This window comes from Varanus komodoensis, unplaced genomic scaffold, assembly GCF_004798865.1.
Source record: "Varanus komodoensis strain SLA01 unplaced genomic scaffold, ASM479886v1 scaffold2, whole genome shotgun sequence".
NCBI classification, from domain to species: Eukaryota; Metazoa; Chordata; class Lepidosauria; order Squamata; family Varanidae; genus Varanus; species Varanus komodoensis.
In genome coordinates, this window is record NW_025335568.1 from 57,314,911 (window position 1) to 57,342,430 (window position 27,520).

General features: G+C 43.9%; 1 protein-coding gene across 3 annotated transcripts in view; it reads left to right on the forward strand.

Annotated features, from left to right (window-relative positions):
* Positions 1–376: 376 nt before the first annotated feature.
* The window catches only part of EPAS1 (endothelial PAS domain protein 1), a 170,637-nt gene continuing 143,493 nt past the window's right edge, over positions 377–27,520 (forward strand). Inside the window, exon 1 of one of the 3 annotated variants that reach the window (XM_044429686.1) lies at positions 377–952. In XM_044429686.1, the coding sequence (XP_044285621.1) occupies positions 927–952 (26 nt within the window). In that variant the 5' untranslated portion in view covers positions 377–926. The remainder of the gene's footprint in view (positions 953–27,520) is intronic. The other 2 variants (XM_044429684.1, XM_044429685.1) reach the window with 2 other exon arrangements.

The window sequence follows — 27,520 nt, forward strand, 5'->3', positions numbered from 1 at the left end:
ACTGCTGGGCAGGAATCGGGGCCATCTTGCACGCGGTAGAAGCGGTCAGCGCCAGCGCCGATCCTGCGCGATCGCCCATTCAGCGGAGCCAATAGGTTCTGGGGCGGCGGCGGCGGACTGGCCGCTCGCCCTCGCCCGCCGCCCGCCGCCTTTCGCCCAGTCCGAGAAACTTGCTCGACGGGAGCGGGGGGGGGGCGGGGGGGGCGGGCCGGAGGCGAGCGGCCCGCGCGGCCATTGGCGGACGGGCCCGTCGGCGGCTCCAGCCGGAGCCGGAGCCGGAGCCCGAGGCGGCCGCGCTCCCGCCCCCTCGGAGCGCCCCGCCAGGGGTTGACGTTTTAAAGGGAGCCCGGGACACGTCGCTGCCCCTCAGAGATCCCGACGCAGCAGAGAGCGGCGAGGCGCTCCAGGCGCTCGCTGCAGCCCCTCCTCTCCCCTGAGCGGCTGTACAATCCTCGGCAGTGTCCTGAGACTGTATGGTCAGCTCAGGGGCGGCTCGGCCGGGATCGCAGCCCGAGCGGATCGACTCCTCCTCCTCCTCGCCTCCTCCTCCTGCTGCTGCTGAGCCCGCGCCTGATCCGGCGGCCTCTTATCGCCTCGGCAGGCTTGCGGGGGAACGCGCGTCGAGGAAACCTTGCCCGGCGTCGCGAGCGCACCGGAGGCACAGGCGCGCGGGGGCGGCCCGACGGACGGACGGACAGACGGAGAGCTAGTTACCCGGCCCAGCCCTGCCCTGCACCTATCAAAGGCCTCCAGGGACCTTCCCGCCCACCCGAGCCAGGCCCCCTGCCTGGATCTCCGGACGCCCGGGCTGCCCTTCGCCAAGCTAGACGCCCACGGCGAGACCTTCTCCTCTCTAGCCTTCTACTTGGGGTTAAGCAGCCGGCCCGGACGCGGCAAGAACAGGCGCAGCAGCAGCTTCGCTCAGGATGACAGCTGAGAAGGAAAAGAAGAGGTAATGCGGGAGGGGGCGATAAGAGCACGCTCGGATGCATCTGAAGAACAGTTTCTTCTCTTCTTTTGAAGAAAGAAACTATTTTTCTCGTCCCTGTGCAGCAAGATGTTGAGGCCGCGGTTGCAAACTTGTCCTTGCTCGCTGAGTTGCCTCCTGCCTGACGAGGTCGACTGGATCTAGAATAATGAATGCATAATAATTAATGACGATAATCGTTGGTGGTGATAATAATACTGAATAAATCTAGCAGCTTCCTGGGGTGGGGGCGGTTGGTTCAACGGGAAGGCCTCAGTAGCGATCCGGTGCATTAAGGGGCAGCTGCCCGAGAAAGGGCGCTGCTTTTGAGTGGGGAGGGAAGCGAGGTGAGTGGTTCCGTGGTGGTTTTGTTTTGCTTTCAAAAAGGTATCCGAGAAGCTTCGTCCCGTTGGAAAGATAGGCGATTCGCTCGTTCGTGTTTGCAAGGCGTTAAAAAATAGCAAATGTAGACTTGGGACGCGCTGGCCAAAGTTGAGCTTTCTGAAGGGCAGGGGGTTTCGCGTGTGCTTGCATGCCTTGAAATCAGCGGGACCGAAGGGGGCTTGGCTCTGGCTGGATCACAAGCACGCGCTTTTCTTTCCAAACAAAAACACACCTCAGCTGTTCTGAGGTCTCCCCGGCTTCAGGCGAGGAGGGGGAAGCCCATGCTTAATTCTGCCCTTGAAATCCGTGGGCTTCGGAAAGGCTTAATCGTGGCTGGATCGCCTCCCGGTTTCTTGTAATAATTGAAGTCGTCCTCTCCAGTTAACGTCGAATGCTAGTTCTTCGTTCCTCCATGGGAGTTTGCGACCAAGTACTTGTGAAAGGTTTCCCTCCAGCCTTGGGCTGACAACTAAGCGCAAAGGCGCCTGCTGCTGTTAAGGCGAAGGTCAGATCCTGCGTTGGTGGACATTTGGGGACAATCATGTTAACTTCTGGATTGGCTTGCGCTTGGTGCAGGGACTTTTCTGCGAGGGAAATGCGTTTAGGAGCTAGAAAACGCTTGCCAGCCCTGCTTAGGGAGCTCTGATGAAGAGAGCAGGCAAGCTGCTAAAATCCAAAGAACAGGCTCGGCCATTTCCCATCATTTTTTCCCTTCATGCCATAGGCTGAAATCCTACAAGTGGAAGAGATCTCTAGAGATCATCAGCTCCAGCCATCATTTCTGTGGGCCTTTAGTGAGCCAGTTGAATTCAACCCACCCTACATTTGTCCACTGACAGGAGATAACTAGTAGTAAGTTTACCTCTGAGTTTTCAGCTGGGATGGGAGATAAACGTTGTCCTTCTGTGCTGGTTTGCCCTATATTCATGCTTGCTTACCGGCCCTTTTGGTTGCATGCCGTCAGTCGCTTGCTCCTGAGCCTTCTGGGGGCTTCCATAGAATTCAAGAAATGGGAGTGGGAGTGCAGCCACGTAACATTTTGTGGCCCGATCAGGTGAAAGAGCACTACTGGTATAAGATGCATCTTCCTTCAGAGTGACATTGGATTGGACTGAGTGTTTATCCCCAGCAGAGCAAGGAGAGCCAGAGAACGGGGAGGTAGAATGCTCTTTTTTGTACACTGGCGCTTGGATTTGGTGAAAGGCTGCTTTAAATGTGCAGATGTGCTCTGCAAGGTGCATGTGTAGAGGACAGTCAAGTCTTTAAGGAACTACGAGATTTGTTGTTGTTTTGTGGAAACAACCAAGCTACCCCTCTCGAAAAGAAATTGATCTGCTTTGGTCTAGCACTTCCAGGAGGTTAAAAGATTTGGCTTTTGGATTGCTCAGAAGCCCTCCCTTCTCTCTCACACACACACACTCAAAAATATATGCACACAACATATCACAGCAGGCCAGCTCACCAGACTTATTCCCCTCACCATCATGAACTGCTGATTGTGCAAAGCTGGAATTTTCACCCTGTTCATCCTCCTGAAAGGCTTGTGTCCTTGAAGATGCCCCTTCAATTCGTCAATTCATTTTGGCTTCATTTTGGACTTAGTCTAAACAGAGTAACCCATCAACGCATTTGTAGCTATCCTCTCTGTGCCTTCTAGGAAACTGGGTTGACAGTGTATATTTCTCTCCATTCCCCACTGCTGCCTGTTTTAGGACTGAAATTTCATGGAATCATAAGAGGAACCTTGGACATCATCTAATCTAGTGACTAGATCAGGGAGTCTCCAATCTTTCTGGATCTGTGGACAGTTTGGGAAATTGAGAAGCACCTGTGGGCACTACCACAAAATGCCAAATCAGTGGATTGCTTGCTGTTTTGGCATCTGCCAGTCCTGTCTGTGGATCTTAGGCTGTCTCTAATTCAGCAAAAAAGTTTGCTTCAGATCTGTTGGACACTGCAGTGTCTCTTTAATGCAACATTAAAGAGTTATTTAATAAATAACTTTAATAAATTAGCAAATTGCTGGGAGTTCAGTACAGCTATTGTGTCTTTGAAACATATATTTCGGCAATGCCTAATGGTCGCTTCTTTTTGGAAAGAGGTTATTTCACAGATACATCTTGCAACTCACCGATGTATACATTCTTTTAAATTATTTGCCTGCTTCATGGAATTTTTTTAATGGGCTGTGTAGATGGATTCTTTTGTTCTTTTGACTCATTATTATAACATTTGAAGAATAAACACTCCTTATAATGCAATGGATGGAGGAACTTGCAATGCTTTTGGTCTCATACAGGCAAGCACTTCAAGCGGATGCTTAACTTCGATATCTGTTCTACTTTTGTTGATACCTGTATGTAACTGCTAGAAAGTTTTGTGTCTTTCCTATATATCTATATTTGTATGTTTTAAAAGTGTGTGTGGGCGGGGGGCGGGTGTTGGCTGCTCATCAGCACACTGAGGTACCTTTTGTGGATGTCACTTGAGATGCATATGGGCAGCAAGACATGCACAGCTGCCCTGCTGGGGGCTGTTGAACTAGATTACCTCCAAGGGCTCTTCCACCTGGATGATTCTGGTCCACCCAGTGCAGACTCTGCAATGCAGAGTGCAGTTGCAGCCTGCCCGGCAGATGTTTGTCCACCCTGCTGCTTAAATCCCTCCAGAAATGAAGAACCCACCACCAACTGAGGCACCATGACTCACTGCTAGAGAATTTCCCATGTTGGGAAGTGTGTCCTAATTTTTAGGCCAGCCTTCCTCCACTTGGTTCCGTCCCATTGTTTGGAAAGACAACTCAGTCCCCGCCAGTATGACCAAAGTTTGGGGAGGCTGAGGGCCGTTGACCAAAATGTCCAGAGGGCATCCACTTGGGGAAGGCTAGTTTAGGTCAAATGGTCTTCTCTGCCATTTCTACCCTTAGGCCTAGTCCTGCCCTCTGGAGCAACAGAGAACAAACCTATTCCATCCCCCGGATTAGTCTTTCAAATATTTGAAGAGCTCTGTCATATGTCTTCGCTGGCTTTCTCCAGACTAAGCATACCTAGCTCTTTCAGTCATCCCTCACAGGTCCTGGTTTTCAGAGTCCATATGATCCTCCCTCATAAATACCGTCAATTTATAGATCCTGTTTCTGGTTCTTCAAAGAGCTTCATGCATGTTCTGAACTGGGTTCTGAACTGAACCCCGTACTATGAATGTGAATACAGGGAGGCATCATTTGGTGGAGAGAGGTGCTTGAGAGATTGTCTTAGGTGCCAAAATAATTTGACCCTTTCAGGATTGTATGCACCTTGATCCTGGGGGGCGGGGGTGGGGCACCATTATTTGCTGCTTCACTTCAGGCAACAGGATGTTTTTGGACAATGCTTCAGTGGACTTACTTCTGAGTAGACATGTCTAGGATTGCTCTCTTAATCTCTGTAGCACTCCTGTGCCAGCTCATTCTAAGAAAAGATCACTGATATGAAATCAGAGAATGTTTGCTGTCCTTTAAAATTTTTATTGTGAGCACAACTTCTGCAAAGTTGTAATTACCCATGTATGTGTCAACTGACAGTTTCAACTCAAATTTAGGGCACCATCCTATGCATACGGATGAAGAAAAAGTATTACGGGCCCAGTATGCATAAGTACTGCAGCCTCACTCTTGCCTCTGAAATCAATAAGGTTTTCTCATGTTTGGCTTTGGTGGCATCATGCTTTTTAAAAAGTTCTTAATATTCAGAAGGCATTTTTATTTGTTTCTATTTTTGGTTGACTTTTTATTTTTTTGTTAACTTGACAAAGAGCAGTATCTTGCAGGTCCTTGCACTAATGCAACTTGCATTGTGTTAGTGTCAGGGACCTTTAGTGCTATGCATGCAGAACTCAGTTATTGTTGTGTTACTGTTCCCCATGTTAGTGCACCTTAATTTGTATTGATAGGCAGACATGATAGGATGGCACCTGAAGACTGTGAGATGGGATGAATTGTGCTTAAAGCAAATCATTTGTTCTTATTCTAGAGAAGGCACAGGGACCCAGCTCTTAAAAGACTATCTGCCACCCTAGGGTTTGGAGTCTTTGAAACTACTTTGGAGTGAAAATAAATATGTAACTGCCCATTATGGATTTTTCTTTTTTAAAAAAGCAATGGTTCTTTTGACTCAAACTCACCCTGTCACTCAGACTTTGCCAAATTTATAGAACTTACCCAGAAAACTAATATAATAATATCTGAATGCTTCAAAATCTGAGCATATTAAAAACTGAGAAATTCCACGTTTTACTGTAGAATAAAAATGAAAAGAAAAAATCTGTTTGATACCACTTTAAGGTAGTATCTGCTCTGGTCCTTAGAAACCTAATCAATTCCTAAGTGGTCATCACTGCTGTTTTAAAAGACTTGCAGTTATGTTAGAAGATTGTTGCTCTTGCTAAACATCAATACAGTGGAGTTTGCAGTAACATACTTGAAGTCATCCTGATGAAGTCATTATTACCCTACTGTAAAAATTAGCTGAAGAGGGAGAGGCTGCAGTGGCAGATCATAGGCAGATCAGAGGCAATACCTTACATAACTGTGTGCTTCTTTTCCCAGATTGACAGAGATCAGAGATCTCATTGTTGTTTGTTCAGTCAGAGAGGGAGAGAAGGCACACCAGCTAGGGGATGTAATTGGAAAATCTGGCAGAATACCATACTAGAATTTCTCCTAGGCCATGTTTTGTGTCAATATTGCAAACCTCAGACTGACACAGATTGATGGACAGCCAACATGATCATCTGCTGAGTTTTGTTGCTGAGTTTTATTTGTTGTATTGTTTCCTTCATGGTTGAAATTTTTTATTTAAATAAAAAAAACATACTACAAAAAAACATACTTCATGGTGTCTGCCTTGTGCCCATACAGCTCTTAGGCATTTTGTAGGCAACTCTTGAACCCTTCCTGCAACAATGGTTTTCGTATGTGTACTCTGGAATACAAGCAATAATAATAATGCCAGGTCAATACAGATACCATTTAGGAGTTTCTGTAATATTGGAGCTAATACACCTTTTTTGTCTTTTCAACATGTAATCAAGCCTATAAATATGATGGGTTACTCCCATTCTTAGTCAGAATAAATCCACTGAAATTAATAGGACTTAAGTTAACATGCCCTGTTGGTTTCAGTGGGTCAGCTGGAAGTGTGATTAAACCTGGAACCAATGCTAAATATTTGCACCAATCTCAGGCTGCCTGTCTGCCTTCCCCAAACTGGTGCCCTCCAGATATTTTGGATTAGTACTGCTAAGCCCTGCCAGCGGAGTCAGTGGCCAGAAATGCAAGGAGCTATAATCCAAAACATCTGGAAAGCACCAAGTTCAGGAAGGCACAATTAACCTATATGTATAGGTTAATTACCTCCAGCAATAATGACCCCCAGCAGTTCCAGTGTTATTTTAACTCGGGCTGCTAGCAATATTCCTCTGTTTGCCGTGCTTGGGATGTGACTGACCAGAGCACAGGCGCTTCCAGATGCATGATTCCTGTTACTACCAGTCACCAGGCCTTATGCAACTCTTCTCTTCTTCTTTTAAGACTTTTTTGTAGTAAGAAAAGAGACAGATGAGCAGAGGGAAAATGTGGGAGGTTTGCGAATAGAAGACTGCCATCTGGCCCACATGTAGATGGCTGGGACCTTGTGAGGGCTTAGCTTGGGAAGGGGCATTGGACAGCTTCCACGCAGTGGTCCGCAGACAGGTCTGAGTTTTGGCACATTTATGCAAACTAGTCTAAGTTGAAACCTCCAAACACATGAAATAATTAATTCAAGTAAAATGCCTTTTTGAAAATGTGACAGTGCCCTTTGCTTGGAAGACAGTATTTTCTTCTTAATATCACTTATTATTCTGTACAGAGAATGTACTATTGTATAATGTTTTGACTGTATTCTCACAAATCTGTCAAAATAATTAAAGTAAGCAAAATATATAATGTGGCCAATAAAGGCATGAGGAATACCTCTGTGAAGGTAGAACTTCCCCCTGCCCAGTGTTGTTCATGTGCACAATTCTGTCAGGGCCAGGGCTTGATACTGAAAACATCTGGGAGTTTAGGCCCGCAGGAGAAAAAAATGCACATATTTTCATTTGTTAATTTACAGATGCTCTGAAGTCTGTCTGCCTCTTTAAAGGACCCAGCCACTTAAGAGCACCTCAATTTGTAAAAAGGGATGCTTGGATGGGAGAGAAGAAGGCTATTCATTTCAGGAAAAAACCTCAGACAGAAGGATTCAGGGGTAGAAAAGGGAAAACAATGTACACATGGGCAAAAAGCCAGCTAACCTGGGGGGATCCAGTGCTACATGGATCATCAGGGCCCCTGGAAAGTTGGGAGGTGGGGCTGATGGCCTCCCGGAGATTGGGGTTTCGGAATGGAAGATTCAGGGCTCCAAGCAATAGTGGGGCACTCCCAAATACTGCCTCTGGCAAGCCTAAACAGGTTCTAGTCATGCTGGCCTGGTTCAAGCTTTAGTTAGATGGACTCATTGAAATGAATGGGACTTAAGAGAGTTGTGTCTCACTTAAGTCCCATTCTTTCCCATAGATCTGTTCTAGCTCTGGCTAAATCTGGATCTACCCTCCTCATGGCAAAGGGAGAATTAGAACTGTCTGTCCCAACAAGGTGCCTTCCAGATTTGTTGGGCTACAATTTTTACTATTCCTAGTTGATGGCCAGGTTGGCAGGGGATTATAGGACATGTAGTTTGGCATACCTGATGGGCTTCAAGTCTGGGAAGCCTGGGCAAAAGCATACATAACTTTCTCCACCATAAGTATGGCTATGCCACATGGTTTTTAGTCATCATTTACCACTGTCAGTGGGCTAGATCTATGCAGACACTTCCCTGGTAGTAATTTCCATTGTAATTAATGGTGCTCACATCTGAGTACACTTAGATAGAATTGCACTGTTAACATCACAATGAAGAGCATGAGGTATGAATTTGAAGGCCTCTGTTCAAATTGTGGCTTATACATTGGGTAAACCACAATCTCTTGGCCTCATCCCCCTGCCCCATGTAAAGTAAAGGAACTTGAAGGCCTTTTTCAGATTAGGCCTTTAATCCATTTTAATCTGCCAGGTAACTGAGGCTTCTATTTTCAGATTTTTTGCAGGATTAAAGTCACTTTCATTACAGTCCTCCCTCCCTGTACTGTCCATGGGTTTCCTCTCTCTTCCCATTCCATGACACAACCACAGGGTAATGCTGGCCTGTAGCAGAATTGTGAAAACACACACCTGCTGTACTGTTTTGTAGTATGCTAGCTCTTTAATATCCCCTTTCTTTTGATCTTAAAAAGCACAGCAATACTCAGAAGAGGCAGGAGAGAGCCTGGAGGTTAAAGGTCTCATGTAAAGCACTTGTAAATGACTGTGAGTGAGGAATCATGGGTACACAATAAAGACCTCCTGTGGAGAAGGCCTAATATTTGGGTATAGGTTTTTTCAAAGGATTGCTGTGAGAATATACAATCCTTTCAGCACTTAGGAAAAGTACTGAATAATTATTATATATCCCTATAAGGATATATACCTATAAGGGAAATGCTTCACATTTACATTAAAACAAGGGTAGAAAGTAGATCTTTTAGTCCCAGTGTTCTTGAACATTGCCCATGCTGGCCAGAGATCTAGGGAATACGAAGTTCCAGATATTTGGAGATCTAGCTTCTGCCTACCCTACCTGAAGCCAACTTATATCAATGATTTATTTCAAGATGACTGTAGATATGATTTAATTGTTTAATCACATGTCAAATCAGCTTGCTAAATTGCCAATTTAGCCTATTGCCAAGTCTCAATATAGATTTGTCTCAGGATATTGAAGGAAGTATGGCATAACATATCAGTTAATAAATAACTGCTACCAGCCAGGTGCTAGAAGGCCTCGCTTATCTTTTCTGTTATTCCTGATTATAGGAATGCACTGAAAACATTTTGAAAAATTAAGCAAGTGCATTTTTAAAATCTCAGTCCCACCAATTAATCAACCAAAGCTCAGAGACAGTAAGTATCTCTGAGACAGTAAATATCTCTGAATCCTTGTAATGGAGAAGTGAATCAGACCTCAACAGCCAGACTCACCTCTGAGTTTGCACCACTGCTTAAACAGATTATCCTGTGTATCCATTCCTCAAAACAGTAATCTGGGCCACAATTCTATGTATGTTTACTTAAAAGCAATGTGCCTTACTTCAAGTAAGTGGGCATTGACTTTCATTACTGTAGGGCAATCCTAGGCTTGTCAACTTGGGGGTAAGCTACAGTGAGTTTAATGGCATGTATTACCAAGTAATTGTGGATCAGACTGGAGCCTTAAACACTTAAACCTGGCTTCAGTAGAACTTAAAATTGCTTAGCGCTGGCTGGATCATGTCGAGGGCCTTGTTAAAAGAAAAGGATTAGGCTAGTAGATAGCTGTCTTAAAAAACAAAACACACACACTCACACTCTTTCCAGTAACACTGAGAGTTTCATATCTTTTGTGTGTGTATCTTGGTATGGTCTGCTATCTAAGACATACAACATAGATTAAGGTTATATGATCTCGTTTGACTTCTGTTGGTAGAAGCTTTCAACTTACAATGGTGTATTGGACCATGCCTTAACCATGAATAATAGAAAAGTAATTCTCAGATACAAAGAGAGTTTCAGATCCCACATTTCTTGTGTACACATGGAAAGCCAGGTAGGTAGGAGCCATTCTGTTCTCTCTCATGGAGTGTTCCATGCGTCCCTAGAAAGGAATGGAGTAGTTTGCATTGCTTATGTGGCACTCCAGGTGTACTTTTATTTATTTAAAACATTTCTATGCCGCCCCATTCGCAAAAAGCCTCAGGGCGGCTTACAAACAAATATCATTCGCACAATTAACCTTAAAAAATTTTGGAGACATTTCGGCACAATATAAAACCCAATATAAAACCCAATAAATTAACAATTAAAATAACTTTTAAATAAAAAGGTCTTGGCCTGGCGCCGAAAAACAAATAACGATGACGCCAGGCAGACCTCTCTGGGGAGAGCATGCCGTAGGTGGGGCGCCACCGCAGAGAAGGCCCTCCTCCGGGTACTCACCCTCCTAATATCTTTCATGGAGGGTTCCTGGGGGAGGGCCTCTGCCGCTGATCTCAGGGGGCAGGAGGGCATATATGGACTTTGAAACTTTGTAGAGCCTTGGTTACATTTAGTGTAAGGAAATGTCCATTTTGATCTTGGAGGCTTTTTGGGATGAGTTTCTCTATATATGTATGCATGAGGTAAAGGAAGGAACTGGGTCAGCCCCAGATACTTTGATACCTGAGGAGGAATAGCAAATGGTTTCCTACCTGCAAGGCAGCATCCATGTGTCCTGTTCACGGTCTGTATTGAGCAGCAGGGTAGATGAGATGTTCGTCAAGGACTCTTCGAACTCCATGAATCTGTGGCTTGAAGGCTCTGCAGTCCAAGTCCAGTGTAAAGACTCCAAAGCAGAGAGAGCTTGGAGTCCTTGAAATTCCTAACTGAGATGTAACACTGGGAGAACCAGTACGCAGGTCACCTGGTCACTTCATTGTTCCCACTTTGATGAGCTGCATTTCTGTAATGATTATAATTACAATGATGTTTTAGATTCAATCTAACTTATAGCAAAGTCAAAATTAGTATTTTACATGCATATTAGCATGAGCACATTCTATGCAAGCCCATGTTTTTCATCAGCAACATTTTTGATGATCGGTAAGTGGCCACCCCCGCTCCACCAGTTCAGTGTGCAATTGGCCTACTTATTTTGGCACTGGAGGTAGAAAAGCGCACAAGCATTTCCCCCCAGGAACAGAAATTAGTATTAATGTTATTGGTGATAACTAACTACTTCCTAGCCTTTCGTAACACCACAAATCACCTCAGTCTAACAGTAGGGCTGGCCATACATTGGGGGATTATAAGTCCATACTGAGATTCCCAGATACGTGGAACGAATCTGAATTCAAAGCCATTCTGAGCTGTATAAACCATGCACATGTGATTGTAGCTTCACTGCTAATGCTCTATACTTGGGAGCAGGGGATGGGGGGATTAATTATTTCAAAGGGGGTAGAGTGCGTAATATAGAGGGCATGCCCCTTTTACTTCTGCTTTGACATATTTCCCAACTTAATGAATAGTTAAGTCTCCTGAGCATTTGAGATTATGTGTTAATGATGTGCATTTCTCCCTTGATCAGTGTCACCTAATATTACAATAAAGTGATTCATAGTCTGTGGTGTTGCACCCTCCCTGTGTGTTTTGTTTTTTCTTATTTGTTACATTGAATAAAATTGTATTGGGAAAGATGAATAGCATATTGAGAGCAATCAGAGAAGAAAGAATCACGCAGTGTCCAAGGCATTCGGGATCCACATGACCCCAGCATAGTAAAAGGTCTCATTTAATAACCAACCATTATAATTATGTAGCAGTTACAAAAAGGAGGTATTAATTTTCTGTGTTGTGTTTTGTTTAAAAGAAGGCACACTCCCAAGTGGGTTTTCCTGCTGTTGGAGAAAAAGCGCATGGATGGGAATTGCTGTTTGCAAAATGCAATCAACAAGATCTTTTTCAGGTCCCAGAAAACCTCTTTATATTTTTGCATCCCTCAGATATAGACCATAGTCCTCGTTTCAGTTTTGTATATGCTGTATATTAAATTCAAGTCAGTGTAATATATCGTTCTTAAGCAAGTGCAGTTGGGATCTGTAGGACCCTGAGGTCCTTGCTTTTTTTTTTTTTTTAACAAGTGTTAAAAGTGAAAGTAGATCAAGATTGTTCAGGATTTAAGTATACACAGAAAAATGTACATATCCAATTAAGGGCAATTTGTACCTAACAGGAAAATTCCAGGGGTCTCTTTCAGACAGAAACTTTTGCGGTGGGGGGGGGGGGGGGGGCTCCTATCTCTGTTTTATGGCTTGTCAGGATATAGAGGGCTCTAAAAAAAGGAACTGCTGTGTTCCAATGAAGTTTTGGCATTGTACAGAGCTTTCTGCCCTGCAGGGCATTGAGTACGTCAGGGGTGTTGAACTTCTTCCAGCTCAAGGGCCAAAATCCATTTCAGATACTCTTGGGGGTCACGTTTCAGTGGAGGGCCAGGCCAGCAGCAGAAGGGATAATGCCATAATACCTACCAGAGTATTTTAGCAGAAAGATCTTCCCACTGGTAACTGAGACTTAGAAGCATGTCAGCGTTTAGAATGGGGGGAAACTGCCCCAAGCTAGGAAATCATCAAGCAACTGATGGTTGGGGAAATGTGGTGAAGCCACAAGATGGGCCTGATGTTCTGCAGAACTTCAGAGGTTCTGAAGATGGGGGGGGGGGGGGTCAGATGCACAGAAATCTTCATGGTCCCTGAACCTTTATTTTAGGAAGGTTTGAGGTTCTTCACCCTCTAGTAAACCTATAACACTAAGGCAGGCATTCCTGTATACATTTACCTTGGAGTAAGTCCCATTAGGCATAGTGGCACTTGCATCTGAGAAAGCATGTGTAAGCTCTTACTGTATTTGTAATTCTGCCTGGCATTTGTCGTCATGTTCCTGAATAATATGGCCAGATGTCTACTTCTCGTTAGGATACATTTCCTGTTTTCTGTTTAAATGTGCTGTTTCAGTGTTCCAAGAGCTCTTTATGTTGAATTCATGAAAGGATCTTGGTTTTTCACTTAGTCAGAATCCTTGTGTGCGCTTTAAAAAGTAATTAAATATTTTATTGTTGTGGAAGGCATTTACAAGGACAAGTATGCCCCCTTGCTTTGTCTACTAGGAGGAAGCGTTAATTTAGGCTATTGAATGCACTGCGTCGCAAAACTTGGCTGGCGTGGAAAGAATAAAGTTCAGTGACTTACAGCATTATCAGTGCTTGTCTGTCTGTTTTGCCTTTTCTTTCTGATAAATGTTGGCAGTGCCTTTTCTCTGTTCTATGAATCATTAATTCAGAGTTCTTGAGAATAAATGTGTTATTAAGAAAATAACAGATCTTGCAGCATTAAATCAAAAGTTGGCAGTAAGGACAGGCTGTTTCTTTTGGGAGTTCTAAAACACTGCAAACCTATGCACACCTATTCAGAAGTAAGCACCATAGGGTTTTTTGGGACTTGCTTCCAGGTGGGTGCTTATAACTTTGCAGCCTATGCCACTCTTTTATATATATTTAATAAAGTGTTCAGACGATACTGTTGTATGTTCCTGGCTATGGTGGAAATGAGTAGAAGGTTGCTGGTGATGTTTTTAACAGTGATGTAATAGTAATGTGACTTGTTATGGACTAGTGCAAACAAAAATAATTGTCTCTGGCACAGACAACAAGGGGCAAGAGGGGACGGGGCAAGAGGCACAGCCTCAAGCACAAGTTCTCTTTCTTGGTCAGTCCTTTCATGCTCAGATCCCATCAGCATATATGTGAAGTGGGGGGGGGGGTTGCCTGACCATGCATCACTTTTGTGGTCATTGTGTGGCTTCAGATAGTCTCTGACTAATGGTGATCCTATAAATAAATCTCCTCCAAAATGGCTTGTCCAAGACAGCCCTGCTCAGCATGTGTAAACTCAAAGGCTGTGGCTTCCTTTATGGAATCAATCCATCTCATATTTGGTCTTCCTCTGCCTTCAGCTTTCTCTAGCATTATTGTTTTGCCTTCTCATGATGTACCTGAAGTATGATAGCTCCGGTTTTTCTTCCAGAGAAAGTTCTGGCCAGATTTTATCGAAGATCCACTTTTTGCCCATCCAGGGGATTCAGAAAGCTCTCCCCCAGCACTGGGTTTTGAACACACCCATTTCCTTCCTCTCAGCTTTCTTCACTGTCCACCTTTCACATAGTGATACATGGAATACAATAGTGTGAATGATCTTAGCCTTGATCTCCAGTGAAATGGCTTTGCACTTGATGATCTTTTCTAGACCCTTCATTGTTTCCCTTCCAAGTCTCAGTCCTTTAATTTCTTGGCTGTAGTCTCCCTTTGCATTGATAATTGAGCCAAGGTATGCAAAATCTTTCACAATTTCATTTTCTTATTGTTGTCATTTAAGTTGTGCAACTATTCTGTGGTCATCATTTTTGTTTCCTTAATGTTTGGCTGATGTCCTATTTTTGCACTTTCTTCTTTCACTTTCTGAGTAGTTGTTCCAATTCATTGCTGTTTTCTGCCAGTAATATGCTATCATACATTAATAATTTAAGATATGTATATTGTCCATCAATTTTCAGTCCTTCTACCTCTGATTCTATTCCAGATTTTCTTATGATGTTATGCATACAGATTGAACAGATAAAGTGATAAAATACACCCTTGTCTGATGTGTTTGCTTATAGGAAACCATTGTTTCTCTGTATTCTGTCCCAGTTTCTTGTTTACAGTACAGGTTCTGCATCAGGACAATCCAAATAATTTGCTGTCATCAGCAAACCTTGATGCCTCAGAGCTCATGCCTAATTCCAGATCATTCATGAACAAGATAAAAAGCATTGGTCCCAACAGTGGCAGCGCTATGCACCAAAAGATCTGGGTCTTGGGTCCACAAAACTAAACTGCAATATTTGCCCATGGTAATTTATAGAGGCTCTGATGTATGTCTCTCTGTGAGTCTTGGAAGGAACCTGTCTCCTGAGGGCACCCCTGTTAGTACAAACAAGGGAGAGGACGGCCTCCAATTTTAGAGAAAAGATCCTCAGGCAGCAGAATTCAAGGGAGAGGGCTGCAAAAGGTGAAGCATCTGTGGGCAAAGAGCCAGTTCGTGCAGGGGAGCCGATGCATCAGAATCATCAGGGTGCCTGTTCCTTTACTTCAGCAGGGACCCTTGGCCAGCGAGGGTATGGGGCAGATGATTTCCTGGAAATCTGGGGCTCCATCCCCAGTGGGGCACCCCTTAACACTGCAGATCCTCTTGCTACAACTACCTTTCCCTTCCTGCTGCCTTGTTGGCTGGGGATGATAGGCATTGTAGTCCAGCATGTCTACAAGTGCCAGGTCAGAGAAAGCAAAGCTATTTTGAATTTGTCATGCTCCCTTGTTTCCTCTGACCTCTGCTGAACTGTGTCAACTCAGTTTTAGTATGACTTATGACTGGGGAAAAATTCCCATTTTTCTCTTTTTTCTATTTCTTTGTTTCAGCTCATGTGGAGGAGGGGTGTTTTAGGATGGAAGATGGTGGGAAGTTTAATCTGAATTGCAACTGTGCAATCTTACTGGAGTAAAGAAAAATATCAGGTTCTGTTATATTGAAGCAATTAACAGAACGTGTAGCTTGGCTCTCAGATGACTGGTTAGAACAAAGTTGGCTGCCTGTGGCTGATAAGGCCCCTCACTTTTTCCTCCCTTCCCTCTCCGCCGGCACAGCTGCAAGGATGGTTCAGAATCTTTCTCTTCCCTTTCTGATTAACCATGGCTTCTCATTTCATCCAAACCAAGCAAACCTATAACGTATCTTGGTTTGTCTGAAGCAAGACAATCTCAAGCATAGGCTACAAAGATGACTTCTTGTGTAGTTGAAATTAACACAGTTTAGTGTCCAAACAACCACTGAAGTGTGATCATTAAAACTGAATGCCCAAGATTCCTGTGTCCTCCTCACAGTTGTGCTGGAGTTGATCATTGCATTTGAGATAAATCAGGGTTTACTGTGAGGTCAAATGCAGTTAATGTTTGAGAGAGCCAGTGAATGCTTCCTTGTTGGTCACTCCTGCTTTTTTCGTAGCTTATTGTGCTTTATTGCCTGTTTACTTGTTTTATTATTGCTTGATCCTATTTCTAATATCTTGTTTTATGTTGGTCAAAACAGAAAGTGGGGATCAAAATGATTTTTATTGTATTTATTTATGCTTTCCTGTATTTGTAAGACTTTTTTTACAGTGCTTTTTGTCCCTTAAAAGGTCATCTTTTTTTAAGACCACCTAGCACCTAGAGAGCACCAGGTTGGAAAGGCTGTGCTAAACATAACCTCTCTGAAACCAGCCCTAATCTTTTCAGTCTGGGCCTTTCATAATGGCCAAGCTCTGTGGGTTATGGCTGATTTCCTTGTTCTTGGAAACAGGACCGTATGTTCTGCTGATACAGGAGGAGAAAGAGCCCAGCATTCTGAACTGTGTGGAATTTCAAAGGAACCCTATGTAAGGATCAGTCTCTTGCATCTTTTCTCTGCAGCCTGGAGTGCTTTGGAGCACAGCAGGCTTGGAGGGCCAGTGTGGCACAGTGGTTAAGAGCCTGGGACTGGGACTCAGGCAATCTGGGTTCTAGTCCCCACTCAGCCATGGAGCCAACGGGGTGACTTTGGGCCAGTCACTGACCCTCAGTCCAGCCTACCTCACACGGTCGTTGTTGCGGGGATAAGATTGGGAACAGCAAGAGGAGAACAATGTGAGCCACGTTTAGTTCTTTGTAAGGAAAAAAGGTGGGCTAGAAATAAAATCAATGAATAAACACCTATTTCGTGATGTAGCCCCCCCCCCCAGAAAACCCTGTCCTGCGTCAAAACTATCGACTGGTTTTTTGGTGTTCAAGCTCCACATCAGCCACTGCCCTCCACTCAAAGGTAAAAAGCCATCCAGTCCAAGAATCATGAGAACTCTTGCATGAACGGGATCACTAGTTCTCCAGATGCAACTTTTCTAGAATCTACAAATTGTGCACTTGGAGTCTCAGCAATCATTTGTTGCCTGAGATAAAAGGAGGTCTGAAGGTCATATTTTTAAGAGGTTCTGAAGTAGTTTTCATAAATGTAATTTGGTCGCAGTTAAGCAAGATGGCTTGCTTTTGATTTTGCTGTTGATTAGGTTAGCTGTACTTAATGGCAGTACTAAGTGGTGCATGTTTACTGCACTTTTAATTTCAAATAACATACGGCTTTTTCTTGCTCTCATTTTGTATGGAAAATCAGAGGCTGATCCTTGAAATATCCCCCCTTCTAGATAACATTGTCAATAAATCTCCTAGCCATGTGTATTCACAATTAGATTACCCTCCGTGTAAACAATCCCTTGATGTTATCAATTGAATTACTTTTTCAGTGTTTCGAAGATCCTTGGGGATGCCTTGAAAAATACCTTTTTTGTGCATGTGGGATTAAAAAATAAAAGCAGAACCCTTGACACCAACTCAGAAAGTAGGTTTTTTAAACTGTACTGGTACTTTCCACTGTTCTTTTTATGGGCTATATTTTCAGTTGCAGCTCATTTACGTAGTTCTGCTGGCAGAATATTACCATTTTATCTCTGCTTTTGCTGCCATGAAAGATGCCCAAATGTAGTTGGTGGGCACCATAGTTGCTGTACTGGAACAAAATAAATACAGAAAAAGAGAGTGTGGGTGGCTGACAAAAGCAGACTGTTGCTCTCTGCCCCAAAAGAGGAATGAAAAACAAAACGAGAGTATGATGGGTATTGCAGTGTCTGACGTTGGGAGTATGGGATATATTTTATTTGCTGGCAATGGCAAAATATTACAGCATGCAATGTGAAAATCTACTAAGTGCATTCAGCATATACTGATTAAAAGACATAGTGTTGGATATAAAAAAGCAGTGTTCAGAGATCAGCACAGTGCCCCAATATTTCGAATCTGCAGATATTCAGAAATACATTATGGCACCATGTCATTCATTTCCTTTGCTGCAGCTCTTTGAGCTTTTGACCAGATTCTGATGGGTAGCGTCGCACCCGAGTATGGTTGGTTACGGACATCTGCATCTACTCCTCAGCATCATGTGGCAAACTGGTCCATTGGCTGTTTTGGAGATGTTTCTGGGAGTCCCACCAAAATGGAAATACATTCATAGGAACATGGGAACTTGCCAGTTAGTAAAAGACTGTACCAGAAGGCCTTTCCTATTAATCAGTGGATTCCCCCCACCCCTATTTGTTTGTTGATGCTCTTAATACTGTTTTTGTTTAGCTGATGATCTTATCATGCAATGGTGTTGTGATTTCCAGTTATTCTAGCATCCAGTTCAGACATTTTTAATTCTTGGAACTGGGCACATTCTATTTATGGTTGTGCTTTTGGGTTCTTTGCTGCACGGGATACTTTTAAGTAGAAAATTATTAGAAAAAACTTCCATGACTGTCCATTTGGCTTGGACCCCGGAGACCTAAAGCAAGGCTGGGGAAGCTGCAGTCCTCCACACACTGCTAGCCTCCTTTTATTCCTGACCATTGGTAGTGCGATTGGAGTTGATAGGAATTGGAGTCCAACAGTGGTGAAGGCTCAGAGGTTCACTAGTGCTGTCCTAAAGGACAGGATGCTAAGAGAATGTGTGGGTAGCACCTTGCGCTTTGCTCTGCAACTGGAGAAGAGGCAGGTGGGGTCAGGATTTTAGATCTCTATTTGGTCTTTTATTCGCATTTATGTTCCAATAGTTTTATGCTTAGATTCTTCCTAGTTTTTAAAAAAATATTGGGATCTATTAACATGAAGGGTGGTATGTTGGTTTTCTAAGTAATCAGAGAAAATGAAATCACATGGTTAAGAAATAAAATGAGTAATTCACAAATATTATTACTTTGTCATGTTTGCCTCAAATGGAGAAAGCTTGCATCAGCCTTGATTTCAAAATCTTGAAGTCTGAGAAAGGAAAGCAAGTGTGTTTCTATCTGAATTTGTTTGGCTTGCAGCAGCTCTGGTGTATGGTGGAAATCCCCTTGTGCTCACTTCTGTAACACAGGCAGCTGTTCATGGATATCAGGGTGGGTGACTTTGGTGGCTTCAGGGCCATATTTTCTCCCAGAACCCTTCAGGGACTGTACTAAAGGCAAAAGCCATTGCCAGAGACATCCCCGCATTTTGCTGTGTGAGAAGCACTTGCCTTGTTCCTCAGCAGAATTTTCCTGGGCTGCAGAAGACCTGGCTGGTAGGCTGTTGTGAGTCTGATTCTGCTGGGAAACAGGACATCTGGCCCCTACAGGTCATATTTCCCAGGAGAATCACTAGGATTTGGGGATATGGTAACTGTGGCAGTGGCAGGGACTGGGTGGCCATCACACAGATGTCCATGTTGGGCTTCACACCATCCCCAAGCCACCTGTTGTCCATCTCTTGATGTACATAATTGTCTGTCCCCTTCCCACAGTGGAATAAATGGAGGTGTCTGCCCACAAAGGTGCTCACAGGTACATTGGAACACTTTGCTTTGCAACAAATATGAGGCCCTTGTTGTCTGACTCCTTGTTTTCAACTTTACATCACCATCTAGCTTATTCTTGGCATCTGTCTTGGTTAGGAGCCTTTAAAAAAAAGAAGAAATAAGACACTGAAATTGGCAGTTTTCTAACATGAGCTGGTTTGGTGCGCTTCAGTGCCACGAGCTGTCTACCATGGCAATTAAGATTTTATAGTCCTTTAAATAGACTTCTAGAATCAAAAACTTGGCAGGCTGAAAAGACCTGGGATATCATCTAGTCCAATCTCTGTTGCCATTTGGAAATACACCTAGTGCTTAAAATAGCTCACAGGGCGCCAGAGGCTGGGGGCTGGAACGTACCAGGTATGCTGTGCCTGCCTCCTGCATTGCTGTGGAGGAAGCACGCCAGGGGCTCCTGGGCACAGTCTGAGGGACCCATTGGATTTTCTGGGTGTCCAGTTCTGGAGCTGGAGACTGTGCTCTGACCCCAGAGCTGAAGACTTGAGCTTCTGCAGACCCCTCGCAGCGAGCACAGAGGCAACCTCCCAGCCGCCGGGCAAGGTTTGAAAGCCGCCTTGGAGAAGGGAGAGGGAGAAGACTGGAGTAGGAGGCTACCAGACATCCTGAATCTGCTTCAGTCTCCTTCCTTCCTCTTCTGAAGAGCCGTTGCTTGATGGGCAAAAAGCCCACCTGTCGAAAATGCAGAGCAGGAGGGCAGGGAGGTGAAGATCACCACATCTATCCAAGGACATACAAGCACCGGCCTGTGTAAATTAGTCCCTCACTAGCTCAGTTGCCCTGTGATATCCCCAGCTGCTGATAATTTGTCTGCCAATATTTTGTGTTTATATTTGATGGGCCTTCCCACCTTTCATTTATTGCATCATTCCTGTACCACCCAATGAACAAAGTTCTGTGAGTGGTTGCACTGAATTAAAAATACAATATTGTGTATAAGATAAAAGCCATTTATATAAAGCATATATGCAAACAAGATAAACACAGAGTTTTAACAAATTAAATTAAAAGCCTGATTAAAAGCCTTATCAGATTATAGGAATGGTGATTATATTGCATTATATCCCAGCTTTTTTTCTCTTGTGGGAAACCCAAGGCAGTTTACATAATTCTTCATTTCATTTTTATCCTCACAGCAACAAGGTAGACTAGGCTGGGGAGTGAGTGACTGGCCCAAAGTCACACAGGGAGCTTCATGGCTGAGTGGGGACTAGAACCCGGATCCCCTGAGTCCCAGTCTAGTGTTCCAACCACCATGCCACACCAGCTCTCTGCTAAATGCCTGAGAGCAGAGGAAGGGCTTATCTTGGGGGCAGTGGCCACAACTGAGGCGGAGGTACTCCGGATACAAAAGGATCTGGACAGACTATGGAAGTGGGCAGCGGGCAGCAGGATGGCATTCAATGCAGATAAGTGTGAGGCTTGCACTTGGGGTATAGGAGTGATTGTCATAAGTACAGGTTAGGGGACAAGTGGCTGGAAGCAGCACTTGTGAAAGGGATCTTGGGGTGCTGGTCAACTGCAGGCTAAACATGAGTCAGCAGTGTGATGCGGTGGTCAAGAGGGCAAATGCTACCCTTGGCTGCATAGCCAGAAGTGTGGCTTCTAGATCGAGAGAGGTATTGCTGCCACACTAAACAACTCTGGTGCACCCACGACTGGAATATTGTGTTCAGTTCTGGGCCCATCATTACAAGAGAGATATAGCAAGGTTGGAATCAGTGCAGCAAAGGGCCACTAGGATGTTGGTCGGTTTGTAGGGTGAGCCATATGAGGAAAGACTGAGGGAACTAGGTCTTTTCAGCCTTGAGGAGACTCTGAGGGAACCTGTTAGCGACATACAGGGGGGTTTCACGTGGAGGTGGGTCATCACTTTTTTCCTCTGCAGGTGACAGTGTTCCAATGGAGGAAAGCTTGGAGAACCAAGATTCAAGGTGGATGCCAGGAAGTACTTCCTAACGTTTAGGACCCCTAGAGTATGGAATGAGCCTCCACAGGAGGTGGTTCAAGCCCCAGCGGTGAGGGTGTTCAAGGATAGGCTGGACATGCACCTGAACTGACTGGAGCCGGAGGTCAGATTAGATGGCTCAGGAGGCCCCTTCTGACTCGTTCTGTTTCTGTGTTGGCTGCTGAAAAAATGCTGATGCTGCACAGGCCTCATTGGGGATCTTGTTTCTCCATTTACAGTTCTCTCCTTTGCTGACTGGGAATTCCAGGTGTACCATTTCAAACATCTCTAGAATGCACAAGGTTGGGGAAAGCTGCTCAGGCACAATCCCCAAGCTGTGGATGCATTCCTTCTAGGGGATCTGACCCCTTCCATGGCAGGTTGTGTGCTCTCCATCTGGTCGGAGGAGCCACCCACTAACCGCAGCCCAGTCTTGTCTGGAGAGAGCTTCGGTTAGTTAGACTTTACCCAGTCTCTGGTCACAGGCAAGGCAGCAATAGCATATCTGAAACCTCAGCTGATGGAGAGGAAGACACTGGATAACTCCACCCAGTGGTTTTACCCAGCTATCAAATAGCATGGGGGAAGGTATAATCATCCTGGAAAATCCACAAAGCTGAATAATGTCCTCTAGGCATCCCCTTCTGGAGCCAACTACACAAGTAAGAGTGAGTGGCACCTTCTTGATCCTGCCGGCCATTCCTTTTCGGCCATGGCTGCAGGCATTGAAAAGACAGAGGGCACTGTGAATTCACTTGAATTCAACACTTAAAAATCAAGAGGATCCCACTGCTAAGCGGGTGATACGGTTCCTACCTTCTTTGGCGGACCTTCAGGTGCCCTTTTACTGGTGCTTTCCAAAGGTACTTGGTCTTAAGCAGTTGTGTGCAAATTATTATTAGGAGGCACGGCTGCAAAAATAAGACAAAATTGTCTATATAATTTTCTCTTTTTTTGAGGCTCTGGAGCTTTTTCGGGGGAGTATATTTTTTAAAAAGCGGTGAATTAAAAAGGGGAGTGGTCAGAATAGGGAGGAGACAAGAGAGGATGTGCTGTGAAAGACATGGGGATATGTGCCAGACCCAGCTGGAGGACTGGGCAGGAAGGAGTGGGGGCCAGCCCTTGGTGGACCCAGTTGTCCATTAGGCACAGCATGGGTTGTTCAGTGGCTTGTTCATGGGTGGCTTGGGATGGCATGCAGGTGGGGAAGTGGTTTGCCTCGATAGACTGGCATGCAGAGCAGGTCCTCTCCTGAAAATCTCAACACCATTGTCCTTTCAGTTGCAAGCCTTTTGTATACACTAAGAAAAAAGCAACTGGTTCTAATTTTTTCATATACTCTGAGGTTCCTTCCATCCATATTTTTTGCTTTCTTTAATCCTCAGAGATTCCTAGCAGTTTGAACTAGTCAACCCAATAATTTCACTTCACATTGCAGGAGATACCGCTGTCTTAAATACATTCTGGTGGGCCACAGGTAGATGCCAGATCATCCTTGGTGATTTTAATGCTTTACCCCAGTTTCTATTAATAGGACAGTAACAATTGTCCCCACCTCACCTTTGTCAGGTTCTTTCCTGGGTAACATTTTAGCATAGGGCAGAGTTTGTCCTGTTCATGTGTGCATTTAATAGTTTTTAGTGCAGACTTGACCACTAAAAAGTGGCTGGTTATGTTTTGTTTTGTTTTGTATCTGCCATTAGGTCTTTTTCCTGAGCTGCATTTCTTGCTATTTTATTACTGAAAGGTGGTATTGTGTGTAAGTGTGTTTTATGCTTTATAAGTTGTTATATTTTAAATTAATACATGGCAAGCCGCATTCAGGCTTTTGTTTGTAAAAGGTGGAATGGAATGACCTCAGGCAAGCAAGCAAGCAAACAAGGGAGTCAACCCTCATATTTTTTTTTAAAAATGCTGCTTTTTAAATTGGAAGTGACTCTCACTTAGCCTGATGAATAGACAAGAGGCTGCTTGCATGTAAGGATGTATTCCTCTATGTATATGAATATTTATTAGCCAAATTGTTATCTTTCTCAGTCTGGCAGCATAAGTACATTCCAATGAACATTTCATTATTTAAGAGTCACATTACTACACCTTTAATATCTTGTTTTTTGCAGCTCCCAAAAATGGGGGAGTGACTCTTCTTGCAATACAAGTATTTGGAAGTATTAGTAAATGCAACTCTCCTTTCTGTTGTTGTTTTTCCGTGTTTCCCTGAACTGGTAATGGGTAATGGGTATTACCATTGGGTAATGGTGAGTGTTGAGTGTGAGCACTGAGTGTGCTAGAAATAAGGGCTATGGCGGAGTTCCAATTTGTATGAACAGCAAGAAGGAGGGGAGGAAGAGGGGGGGATGTCAAGAAATGCAATATTGGTGTCTCGGAGACACTTTTCACTTTCTTTCCCTGGTTAATCACAAAGAGACTCTTTGCAGAGCTTTCTCTAAGTAAGCAAAATGGTGGTGGAAACGCCTGCAGTGGATTTTGTGGACTCTGCAGTCTGTTTATCCACTGGTTCTCTGCCTGCCAAGCAGGGAAGTGGTTGTGAGGAAGAGGATGTGGAGCTGGAGCTAGCAATGGTGGTCAGAAGGAATCCACTTAAGTGAGGGATGCGCACAGAGTCTTGCCCCAGGGCCCCCCAAAACCTGGAGTTTGCATTTTTGTCACTTTGTGAAGGGCCTCGGGGCCTTGGTATGTCCTGGTTATTTATTTATTTATTTCTATACCACCCCTAGCCAAAGTTCCCCTAATGGTTAATGGTACATATGTATTGATTTAAAATGCATTAAATCCATCTCATCTGCATTTCACAGCTTGCCATGCATCCTATATTCTGTTGTGTGCTCATTGATCAAGTTGGATTTTCTGTATGAGAATTTTGTTTAATGCACTCATGTGCATCAGCTTCACCCCCCCCCCCAAGAAAAAACAAACAAACCAAGCTGCAAGTCCGTGGAAACTACGCAAGCCAGAAAAAGCTGGGCTACTGATGGGAGGTAATAAATAACAAATCCATCAGTTTTATCTTTGGCTTACAAGATAGTTCTGACAGAACATCTAAAGCTTTCCAAACACAGCAAGGCTTTAACAGAGAGGGCTCTCTCTTTACCCTGAGTGAAACAAAAGGTACCTTGAGTTTTGGTTCCCAATCTTACCACTTTGTCTCAGCTGAGATTTGATTAGCTTGTTTAGAGAGTCATCCCTCTTTCTTGCTTCATTTGCATAATGTAAGGCAGATCTCCATTTGGCCTTATTAGTACAGTTAATTATGCTAGTAGCTTTCAATTAATGGGAAGGTGTGACTCCTGTATGACACCTGTAGCATGTTGCAGTCTGCTGTGTAACTTTTCCTTCCGTGCCACCCGCTCCGTGTCTCTTTGTAAGTGGTACCCATTGAACAACATGCAATTTTCAATGGCTTTTTGTCATTTCTGATGTGGACTTTGTGACAAACCATCTAAGCAGAGATTAAATATCATTGGAAACAGCTAGCCTGGGAAGTACCAAGGGATTAAAGCACAGTGAATATAACTTGGATAGGATGGATCTATTTTTGTGCATGATGGACATAGATTATTGTTGTCATCTTGAACCTTTAGAGTGTGATATATTCAGTGTGATATATTCAGTAGGTTAAATTATACCTTGATTCGATTTGTAGGCTTGTAGAAGTTGGTTCTGTGAAGGGCAAGCGTTTGTTTATTTAGTTGCACTGATATGCTGAAGCACCTAAGCATTTAGACTCTTCGAACTCTCCTAGGGTGCATTTGATTGGGAGGGGATAGATTGGCATTGTTTCCAAAAGGAGCATTGAATCCACTTATTTACCAGTTCAGTTTACATAAGCAAAGCACTCCAAAACAAAACAAGTGACATATGCCATAACTTATCATCCTGTCAGATGTATGTGTATAGATTCCATATTCTATGACCAGAAAATCCAAATTTTGCTATGAAAATTCGTGTAAATCAGGAAGAGAACTGGGTATGTGTGTGTACTCTGTTTTGTTGCTATGCTGAGGGGTGGGGAGGCAGACGTTGTAAAGGATTTATTTTCCCCAAATATGGAAAGAGATAAAGTACAGAATGGGTGAGAACCATTTCCTGTGTCATTTGTATTTTCCAAAAAGGAAGGAAGGAATCATCTCGAAAATAACTTGAGATGTATACTTATAATGGCTAAGAAGCCAGACAGTAATGCAAAATTGACAGTCCATGCTCACATCTGACCATTCCAACATTACAAAAGCGTGTGCTTTCACTTTTTCCAGGAGCTTTTCTCCTTCTTGTTTATGAAATGAGATTAAAGAAATATATCACATTTGCATGGACCTTTTGATTCTCATTTGCGTGGACCTGTTTTGATTCTTGATGTGGTGTTGGTGTTTATTCAGTTTTCTGACTTGAGAGATGGAAGGAGATACAACTGGGAAAATATAATAGCATTTTTCTGTTTTTGTTTAGTAATTATTACTCATTCCAAACCTTTTGATTAGGGTGAGAGAGAAATCTAAGTAAACACATTAAAAATAAAATTAGAAGGTTTCCCTATCTTTTAAAATAAAAAAACCTGTTTCTCAAGCTCAGTGATGAGTATCTTATTTCTGAGTGCCAGTTCAAACAGCCGCTATTCTGCCTCTTGCAAGTACAGTGGTGCCTCTGCTCACAAATGTCTTGGTTCACAACCAGATTGGGTCACAAACAAAAATTTCATGAAAATTTTGACCTGGGTCGCGAACTCCACATTGGGTGACGGCCATCTCCCCACTCCGCAACCCGAGTGGGGAGATGGCCACGATTGCAGTTGCATTCGTGCAGGGAAGACGTGCGTGATCACGGGCGTGCTCCTGCAAGAAAGACGGGCGCAATCTCGGCCATCTCCCTCCTCTAACCAGCACGATCGCAGCCATCTCCCCCCTCCACCCTCAAGTGCGGAGATGGCCACGATCGCAGTTGCATTCGTGCAGGGAAGACATAGAGGAGCTGACGACAGAAGAACTCGCTGAACTCCAGAGTGAGCAGCAGAAGGCACTTGCTGAGGAGGATTCCACTGAGGAGAGGAAGACGGGGAGGAGGTTAGCAGTGATGTGATACAATCCATTGTGAAAAAATGGAATGAGTGCCAGGATTTCTTTGAGAAGCACCACCCCAACAGAACTGTAACGAACAGAGTGTTGAATCAGATGAACAATAACGTGGTCTCTCATTTCCGGAGGGCTATGCAGTGCAGGAAAAAACAAGTGACTATAGACAGATTTTTCACCAAAATTGACCCTGCAGCTAAGAGACAAAGAAGAGAGGAAACCCCTGAAGGAATCTCCCCAGTGTCCTTATGGAGGGGGACTTTCCCTCAAAACAATAACCTCCCCCCCACCTAGGTTAGTGGTTTCCACTGTACAGTACTTTGTTGTTCTTTTTCACTTTGTTTCAAATTTTTCTGTTAAAAGAAAAATATTTACAGAACAGATTAAGCTTACTTACATTGAATCTTATGAGGAAATTTGACTTGGGTCACAACCAATTTGGATCACAACCAGAGTCATGGAATGGATTAAGTTTGTGAGCCAAGGTACCACTGTACTCTGTCACAACTTAGCAGCTCTGTCAGTTTTAGTTGAAATGTGTATGAGTTCAACTGATCCTGGGTGTGGCTGGATCTTTGACTGCAAGGATCAACATTTTCTGAAGACTTCACAAGGATTGGAGAGAAGAAAATTATTGAGTTCATTTTTATAGCATTCATATATCCAACGCTGTCTGGTAGACTCCCCTCAGTTCATAAAAACACAAACCAAAATACAATAAAACAGCATAAGTTTTTTTCCAGTATATGATAAAAATAATGCCTAAAACTTTAATTCAAACTAGAACTATTAAAAGCAGTTGACAGACTTGCCTTGGGTGCTATTAAGTGCCTGGGAGAAGAGGGCTGCCTTAACCTGGTGTTGAACTGGTGACAGAGTTGTTGCCCAATAGAGCTATGCCACGACTGAGATCTTCCCTTTTGATGCTACTTTTGGAGCCTCCCTTGGAGGTAG